General features: G+C 58.1%; 2 protein-coding genes across 4 annotated transcripts in view; one reads left to right on the forward strand and one right to left on the reverse strand.

Moving 5' to 3' along the window:
- TMEM63A (transmembrane protein 63A) overlaps positions 1 to 6596 on the forward strand; it is a 30526-nt gene extending 23930 nt beyond the window's left edge. For all 3 annotated transcript variants that reach the window (XM_006914275.3, XM_025048514.1, XM_025048515.1), the window contains 6 exons: positions 671 to 833; positions 1696 to 1801; positions 2952 to 3119; positions 3938 to 4053; positions 4390 to 4452; positions 5680 to 6596. In XM_006914275.3, the coding sequence (XP_006914337.1) occupies positions 671 to 833; positions 1696 to 1801; positions 2952 to 3119; positions 3938 to 4053; positions 4390 to 4452; positions 5680 to 5847 (784 nt within the window). In that variant the 3' untranslated portion in view covers positions 5848 to 6596. The remainder of the gene's footprint in view (positions 1 to 670; positions 834 to 1695; positions 1802 to 2951; positions 3120 to 3937; positions 4054 to 4389; positions 4453 to 5679) is intronic.
- A 625-nt stretch (positions 6597 to 7221) lies between these two features.
- Positions 7222 to 9318, reverse strand: part of EPHX1 (epoxide hydrolase 1) — a 12811-nt gene continuing 10714 nt past the window's right edge. The window contains exons 7-8 of the mRNA XM_006914276.2: positions 8032 to 8157; positions 7222 to 7567 (exon numbers count right to left, since the gene is read on the reverse strand). Of these exons, the coding sequence (XP_006914338.2) occupies positions 7366 to 7567; positions 8032 to 8157 (328 nt within the window). The 3' untranslated portion in view covers positions 7222 to 7365. The remainder of the gene's footprint in view (positions 7568 to 8031; positions 8158 to 9318) is intronic.

Genomic DNA, 9318 nt, shown 5'->3' on the forward strand with positions numbered 1-9318 from the left:
CCCAAGCCGTCAGCAAATCCCGACAGCTCTAACGTAGATCCAGAATCTGTCCACCACCTCGACCACAGCCGGCCTCGTGCCACACACAGGTGACAGCGGCAGCCACCTGCTGGCCGCCCTGCCCCTCGGCGCCCTCACCACACTCAGAGCTGCTCCTCTGCCCGGGGCTGGCCCTCTGCACCCCTGGCCTCACCTTCCCTTCTCAGCCTGCCCCTCCCCCTTCTCTCTCCCCACCACCCCACCCCAAGAGCCATTATCTGCCGCTTCCTGTGCCCGCGATGCCCTCTCCCCAGGTTTCTAGATGACGCTGATTCTTTACCTCCTCTGCACAGAATCACCTTATCAGAATCACCTCTGACCGCGGGCAACAGTAAACACTGCCCGCCCTGCTTGCTTTTCCGTGTACCTGGCACATGTGTACCTGGTCCGTGTGTGTGTGTCCCCCAGCTGGAGTGTGAACTCCACGAGGACAGGGTCACAGGATTTGTGTCATTCTCAGGGCCTAGAGCAGTGCCTGGCACGTGTGTGTGCTGCACACACATGCATACCAAATGGAGGGACAAGTGCAAAGCCTCGGGGCTGTGCTCCTGCCCAGCCGACGGTCAGGCTCTCCCTCCGGTGGGAAGGAGGCCCTCCAGGCTTTCGGCTCACACCCGCGCCTGGCCCCCAGGTGCGTCTTCCTGCCCGACCAGGGCGCCTTCTTTGTGAACTACGTCATCGCCTCGGCCTTCATCGGCAACGGCATGGAGCTGCTGCGGCTGCCCGGCCTCATCCTCTATACCTTCCGCATGATCATGGCCAAGACCGCCGCGGACCGCAGGAACGTCAAACAGGTGTGAGCTGGGGTGGGGGCGGGGGCAGGCACTGCCACCCCACCCTAGCGCCGGGCACTGGGCACAGGGCCGCTCCTGTGGGGGGGAGTCATGAGGGCCCCCCATGAAGGCGGCGTGTCTTCACTATTCTCCACTCTAACTCATCGGCTGGAGGGGAGTGTGTAGATTTTTGCATTTTAACCAGTCTGATCACACACGCACATACAACCCACATCAACTCATCCCTTGTTCTCGGGCATATATTTACATAAATTCTTCAGATTACTACCGAGGTCAAAGGCATTTTGGGCTCGCAGCATCTGATCCGAGATTCCCTAAACTGAGAGGCGCGGGTTCTTTATGCTCCTTTGCCACGTGGGTACCCTGAGAGGAAAGTTGGAGATGTGCTGGGTTTTTTTCATTTTATTGTCAGAAACCCCCATGGGATGGGTGCTACGAGTACCCTACTTGGCAGATGCACAGACTAAGCCATAGGGAGGTTAAGCCCAGGACACACTAGAAGGGGCAGAGCTGACACTGGATCTGATGCCAAAGTCGGGGGGGGGGGGTCACTTTACAGTCTGTCCTCAGACCTCGGTCTCTGCCCTCTCGGGGCTCACGGGCCTGTTGGGTAGACGTGATTCAAACAGAAGAAACACTATGAAAGTATGAATCACTCACTGTACCTTGCGAAGTCTGGGTCTGAGCTGAGTGAAGCTGGTAAAGGCTTATGAAGGTTTGAACAGAAAGGACTTCAAGAGGTTGGGGTGGCTGTGAGTCTCCCATTTCCAAAGTCCTCCACCTGGTGTCCCCTTGCCCCTTGGAGTATATACAGGGGGTTTGGGGTAGAGCGAGCCTGTAAGCACCTCACCACCTCCTCCAGAACCAGGCCTTCGAGTACGAGTTCGGAGCCATGTATGCGTGGATGCTGTGTGTCTTCACTGTCATCATGGCCTACAGCATCACCTGCCCCATCATCGCCCCATTCGGTGAGTGGCCCTGGAGCCTGTCCAGGGTAGGTGGGTGGCTGATTCTGCCAAGCACCCCAGGACAGCCATCACTGGGGCATTATGGAGCCCCACAAACAGAGGATGTCTTGGGGTCAGAGGTGACTCCAAATTTAATTTCACTTGCAATGACTTTCTTCCACGGGCTGTCACACTGTGGCTTCTCAGTATTTCTGGTCTGAGCTTCTCGGCGGCTGACCACTTAGTTCTTGGTTGCTCCTTCAGCGGAGACCTCATCGTATGTGACCGCAGAGTGGCCGTGGCGATCGGAGCTCTCGTGTGTGCTCTGTGGCCGGTCACCTTGCACACGAATTCTCGCACGGCCCTACGAGCCGGGGCTGGTTTCTGTCCCCGTCTCACAGATGAGTCACGTCAGTGAGGCGTAGAGCCAGGATTCGAACTTAGGACTGTTCGGTTTTAACGGCCAAGGTCTTGCAACTAAAATCAAACGTCAGGAACTGGCCAACAAATGGAAGACTCTGGAAGGAAACCGAACACCCAGGATCTGGCTGACAGTCATAGCTGAGGTTCAGGGGTGGGCGGGAGTTTTAGTTTTCCCTGTTTACTCCCTCGTACTGTTTTAAAGATACGGTATTACTCTTTCGAAACAAAATGAATTTTTTAAAGAACCTGACATCATCCAAAAGGCAGTACCCACCTTTCGTGCCACCCCTGGGGTGAGATCCTGGGGGATCCATTGGCTGTGATGAGGGCAGGAGGTCAGCTTGGAGGAGAGCAGGAGAATGAGGGATCTGGGGGTGCTCGGCGTGAGAGGGGCCCACACACAGGCTGAGGCCAGGCATCTGAGTGTACAACAGCCTTTCCCCTGAGTGATCTTAGAATTTCGGGGTTCCGCGGGTGCAGACTCACAGACACCTCTGCTCTTTGGAGCCAGAAAGAGGCCTGGAAGGGGGAGGGGAAGAGGGAGGAAGAAAGGCGTGGGGGCGAGGGACTGAGACCACGAGCAGCCAGGATGGGCATTTATGTGTTTTGTCCACCTTCTGGTCCCCGCAGTCACGTGGCAGCCCCAGCCCCAGCTCCGTGCACAAGCAGCTCCGTGCACAAATAGGAAGGGGGCGGAGGGGCCCTCGTGGCCCAGCCAGGTGTCCAGCTGACGGCCCCCTCTCTGCAGGCCTGATCTACATCCTGCTCAAGCACATGGTGGATCGGCACAACCTCTACTTTGTCTACCTCCCGGCCAAGCTGGAGAAGAGGATCCACTTTGCGGCTGTGAACCAGGCCCTGGCCGCGCCCATCCTCTGCCTCTTCTGGCTCTACTTCTTCTCTTTCCTGCGCCTGGGTGAGGGGCCCTCCTGACCCCCGGTGGGGGGGAGGTTGGGGAGGGAGGCAGTCGTTGGCCTCACGTTCCCATATCCATACCAGCCAGTCAAAGCCCTCAGTGCTTTATTTTTTTATTTTTTATTTATTTGTTAAAGCCTACAGCACCTGGTCTTCCTAGGTGAATTTACTTTTAATTGTCCACCTTTTTAGTCGCCTATAAAAGCTTAAAAAGCACGGGAGCGGGTGTTCAGGGTGGCGTGGCCGTGGACCCCCAGTGCTTTAACAGCATCAACTCGGTGCTCAGTCACAATGTGGCACCCAGGGCACTGGGCACCAGAGATGGGAGGGAACTGACCCAGCAAGGCAGCTGGCAAACTGCCATAGCCTTGGTGTCCTAGTACCTGAAATCTGAGCAGAGATAATGCCGGCTGTTCAGTGGGTCTCTGTGTGTGCTGCTGGCTGCAAAGACACCATCCTTGAGGGGGTTTGGGGGTGGTGGTGCCTTCTCTTTATTTTGCGCCTGAAGGAGAAGTCACCCATAGTTCCTACACCGGGTATGGACGCCATCCTCAGCAGGGTGACTGTGAATGGCAGCCTGTCTCTCCCTCACTCACTAAGGCCAGCATCCCTTTGTCCCCAGGTATGACGGCCCCTGCCAGAAGACACCATCCTTGAGGGGGTTTGGGGGGGTGGTGGTGCCTTCTCTTTATTTTACGCCTGAAGGAGAAGTCACCCATAGTTCCTACACCAGGTATGGACGCCGTCCTCAGCAGGGTCACAGTGAATGGCAGCCTCTCTCTCCCTCCCTCACTAAGGCTGGCATCCCTTTGTCCCCAGGTATGACGGCCCCTGCCACCCTGTTTACCTTCCTGGTCGTGCTGCTCACCATCCTGGTGTGCCTGGCCTACACCTGCTTTGGATGCTTCAAGCACCTCAGCCCTCTGAACTACAAGGTACAGGGCCCCTCCCCTCCCTGCCACCCAGCCAGGACCTGGGAGGAGATGTTGATTCACTCTCGACTGCTCCTCACCCTTTCACTTATCAACAGCCTTCTCCAGATCTTATTTGTCCATGAGAAAGGTGTGGGTAGTTGGGTGCAATGTGTGGCTTCCCTCCCCACCCCTCCCTGCTCCCTGCACTGCCCCCCCATCCTCTCTTGGGCTGCTGCTGGGAGCTCGGGTGCCAGCTGGTACCATTATTCTGGGTGTTAACAGTCTGCTTGTCTGGAGGTTGTTAGTTCAGGAAGATCGGTTCTGTTTACCATTGTAAGTTTCTGCTGTTATCTGCAGACAGAAGAGTCAGCAAGCGACAAAGGAAGTGACGGCTCGGCCCACGTGCCCCCACCGTTCACAGTGAGTTGTGGTTTTCCCCCGTGACCAAGCACGGCAATGGCCCCAACCAGACGGGCCCTACAAACGTGCTTTAATCAACTCTTGTTAAGATAGAAGTCCCTTGATCACGTGCCAGACAAGTTGCTGAATTAATGTCACTTGAGAAGGAATCCGGGTCCCTCTGGGTGCTTTAACTTACATGTGTGAAGCCATATTCGTCACTGAGAAGAGAATTAGTTTTGCCGTGATGTACACCCATCCCCCTCGCTTTCATTTCCCTGCTCACTTTTCTGCTCTGCATATTTAATGCCTGGTGAGTTTGGGCCCTTGGTGAAACAATAGCACAAGGCCTTATGGTTTGGTGACACTTATCACGAGCATTTCAGCAGCACCTGCCTGTGCGAGGGCCTCCGTGGTGCACACTAACTCCCCTCTGAATTCAGCGACGGAGCGTTGCACCTGCTTCAGAGCAGGCACCTGTTAGACACGGGGACACCGTTCCTTCCTGGTTCTCCCTGCTTCCGGTCCTGCTCCTACGGTGGGCATGGGAAAGGAAAGGGGAGCCACGGGACCCCAGAGCCATGACCGCCGGCCCTCCCGACAGAGCCAGGGCGGGGCGGCAGCGTCTCACGGTGGCTGTCTCCCAGGCGTTAGGCCCTCTTATCAGTGGCCGTCCTTGGACCAGCCCCAGAGAAGCTTCTCAGATTCATGACGCAGAGGCACACCTGTGGCTGTGCCGCCAGACAAGGGAAGAGGCAGGGCAGGTAGATGACATCAGTCCCTCATTGTCAGCCTGGGGCCGGGGAGGAGCAGCGCAGGGATCTGCCACTGGGGTTAGCAGCTGGAGCCTGGAACTGGAAAGAATCCTTTAAGGGTTCGCCCCACTGACAGCGTCCTAAGCCTGCCCCGTGCAGATCGACTTGTTTCCTCTGTAAAGCAAGAAATTCTCCTGGGATCCAGTGCCTGGAAAAGTTTTGTTTCCTCTGAGAAATAGATGTGTGTACTTCCTTCTCTAGGATCATGAGAACTGTATAATTGATTGCGTTTTGTTTTGCTCTGGCTGCTGGGAGATTCTGCAGTTGGTATATTTGGGGTCCTGACATCCTAAGTTGATGTTATTTCTTCATGTCCGTCACGATCACTGCACGTGTCCTCCTGTGGAAGGAGGAGGGGCAGTGGGGGGGAAGGATGGGTACCACGTCTCAGGCCCGGCCCACCCAAGCACTAACACCCCCCGTTTGCTGGCAGCCCTACGTGCCTCGGATTCTGAATGGCTTGTCCTCGGAGAGAACAGCCCTGTCCCCACAGCAGCAGCAGAACTACGGTGCCATCCACAACATCAGTGGGACCGTCCCAGGGCAGTGCCTGGCCCAGAGCCCTGCAGACAGCATGGTGGCTGCCTACCAGGAGGCCTGAGGGCAGGCAAGCGGCCGGCTGGACCAAGCTCGGGGGTCGGGAGGCGAGGAGACACAGGTGGAGAAGCTACTTTACATCGACCCCCACCAAGTTCAGGACTTCTGTCCGCCCGTTTGAAGCAGCACTGCTCCGAACAGTTGGAACCAGGAAAGGGCTCAGCCCTCGGCTGAGGGGTTTGGGGTGGACTGCCGTCGGTGGTGAGGGGGTCCATGCAGCCTCCTACCCTTGCTCGTGCGCCTGGGGCCCTGCTCGTCCCTGACCCCCCTTCTGCACAGCTCTGTAGCTGGGTGATGTCCCCTGTAATTTTTAGCAAGATCATGGAAATTGTGCCCCTCCAGGCCCCTTGGTCGTGGCGACCCTATCAGGTAATAGGGAGAACGTAACCAGTGGGAGACCTCCTTTCTGGGTATCCAGACACCACCCAGCCCTCCCTAGGAACATACACAACTGATAACCAAAGAGCCTGCGGCAGGCCCAGGCCTGAGACGGGACCGGAGGACGGTCCGGAGTCCTTCTGGCCCCCGCCCTATGTATGAAGCCATTCACCCCAGCCCTGTCCCAGAGCGAGCTGTGGGGAGCGGGGAGGGAATGGCCAGTGCAGGATCTTGCCAGCTGCACACACACCTCTGCACCTCACTATGGTACGATGTTTTTGTATCGTGTTCCTGGTGACACTGTGGCTGGGCCAGGGTCACCCCGCAGCAGGCGGGGACAATAAGGACCACTAATAAAGTGTCCATTCTGCCAGGCTGGTGAGTGTACGGTTCTCAGTCTCTGCCCTTGACTCCATCTGTCTCTCCCTCCAAGGTGGGAGGTGTGGGGAGCAGTGTTGGGGCCCGCTTGGGGTCAAGGGAGGACTGTGGCAGGGGAGGAAAGGAGAGGGTGCCCGGGCTGGGCGCAGGGCTGTGCACCACCCCTGAGCTGTGATCCTGGCGGGAAGGATGGGCAGACCCTTGCCTTTTCTCTCTCTGGGGGATCCCGCGGCTGGGGTGCCGCTTTGGGCACTTGCCAGAGAAGCTGCCTTCCTACTGCCTCCAGGGGGCGCCAGAGGGGCAAGTCTGTGTAGTGGGCGCGGGTGATGGGGCTGAGCCAGCGAGGCTGCCTCAATCCCCAGAGGAGAGTGGGGTGGGCATGGACCTGGGGGTCCCTGTGCAGACCCTGCCCCTAGCAGTCACTCAACCCCTCCGCCTCGGCTCAGAGCAGCCCCGGGGGCACCCGCAGGGAGTACAGTGGCATCCTGGTGTCCCCCCCAGTCCTGTCCTGCCCTCGAGTGGGAACCCCTCCCCAACTCAGGCTGCAGACCTGCCAGCTCTGCGGGAAGGGGAACCCCAGGTGGGCTCAGGGCAGGCGCAAGTCACTTAGTTCCAGCCGCTCTCAGAAGTAAAATCATTTATCTTTAAAGCCACGTTGCTTGGCACATGAGCGCGGGGGTCCTGGGATGGGCGGAAGGCAGAAGCAAACCCACCCCCCAGAAAAGGGCTCTTCACCGAGAAGGCGGAGGCAGCCAGTCTCCCCACGTCACTGCCGCTCCAGCAGCCCCACAAACTTGATGATGTCCCGGGCGAGCAGCTCCGGCTCCTCCAAGGCAGCAAAGTGGCCCCCACGGGCCATGTAGGAGTAGGAGATGAGCTTTGGGTACTTGAACTTCAACCACTTTTCTGGGATGTGCAATAACTCACAAGGGAAGGCGGCAAAGCCAGTGGGCACCTGGACCTTCATCCTGGAAGGGACAGAGGTCTCACTGATGCAGTAGGCTGTGGCCTGGTAGCCTGTACCCCACAGCAGCAAGTTCGGAGGCCTTTGGGCAGGGGTCAGCTGGCCCACCCACAGGGAGCCATAAAGAAAAGGACGGATCCAGGGTTTTAACCATTCCCCTCAATTCCCACCCACTAAGGGCCCCGAGGGTCTTCATATAGGCTTAGGAAAGGGTGCCAGAGAAGTCCCAGGAACTTCGGTGCTTCACCAGGCCAGCATCCTGGCCCTGGGAGAGGCCTGGGGTTCTCTCCGGGAGCTAATTCTAAAGGCAGAGGGATTTCTCAAAACACCCCCGACCTTTAAATCGTGTCCTCATCCTCTGCACCCCGTGCACCCTGCAGGCAAGGCTGTGCTTTGCTGCCATCAAATGCCCTCCCTCGAGTTCAAGGCTGGGCTGTGCCCTGCTCCCTGCCTCGGAGGCGGGCTCACCGAAAGGGCTTCTCAGCTGTGAAGTTCTTCCCCATGTTTTCCTTGTAGAAGCGCTGGGAGGAGGTGATGGTGCCCGTCGTCCAGTAGATCATGACATTGGTCAGCAGGTCGTCCAGGGAGAACTTCCTGGGAAAGCAGGACCGAAGGCCACTGTCAGTGCCAAGTGCAGCTGTATGACGAACAAGAGCTGCCCTTTCGAGCTGCGAGCATTTGCCAGTGCCCGTTTGGCGTTCTCGGACCTCGCTGCAAAGGCAGGGGTATTGTCCCCATGCCACAGGCAGGGGAGGTTCAAGCCAGAGTCACTGGCTACCATGATGACAGGTGATGCAGAGTGCTGACCACGTATGAGGCCGGCTATGCTGGCTCTCACTGTCATCCTGGGTGGTGTTACCGAAGCCTTCGGCCACCACCGCTACACGTTCCACCCAAGTGAAGGAGCGGGCGAGGTCCCCTGAGGTCACCTGAGCCCAGGGCCTCTGGGCTGGTCACCACTGGAAGTCCAGGAGGTCTGTGAGTGGAATGCTGCACCCCTTGGGTGCCTGCTCCTGGGTCCTCAATACAGGCCATTCCCAGGTGGGCCTGCCCTTGCCAGGCCCCTGCCAGAACCTGGTCTCCAGGCCGCCTTCAGAGTTCTGGACCTGCCCACAGCGCGAGTGTCAAATATCACCCGAGCCTCCCTTGCCGTCCACACCCTGACCACTCTCCCTTGCCTCCTCACTCGGGCGCACTGCAGCTGTCCACCTGCAACCGCCCCACTGCCCAGGCCTCGTAGGGAGAGGCCCCTCCCTAGGTCGGTCCTCGAATCTCTCTTCTCGCCTGCCTTCTGCAGCCGGTACGGCTGCTCCCAGCATCCTTGGATGCTGCTCGCACTACACCGAGGAGACCGACCCCAAAGCTCCAACAACTGATTCACAGAGCGCAGTGGGAACAATTTCCTTCAACTCGACCCCTCACCTGAGCTCCAGATCTGAGAGTCAGGTTACCGAGTGGGCGTCTCCTGCCAGCATATCCTGCCAGCATCTCCCACTCAGAACTCTCGCCACCCGCATGCGCTCAGCATCGATCCTGAGCCCCTCCCGACACCACATACACACATCCATGCTAGTGCACTCATACGCGTGCACGTGAAGCCACACACACACACGCACACGTGCACACACACACACACACGCACACGCATGCACACGCCCACACACGCTCCCCTCCTCACCCTCTGTTCCCTGCTTGGTAAGCGGCATCTCCATGCCCTGGCAGCACAGTTAGGAACCTCAGTCCCTGTGGACACTT

Source organism: Pteropus alecto, unplaced genomic scaffold (genome assembly GCF_000325575.1).
Source record: "Pteropus alecto unplaced genomic scaffold, ASM32557v1 scaffold115, whole genome shotgun sequence".
Lineage (NCBI taxonomy): Eukaryota > Metazoa > Chordata > Mammalia > Chiroptera > Pteropodidae > Pteropus > Pteropus alecto.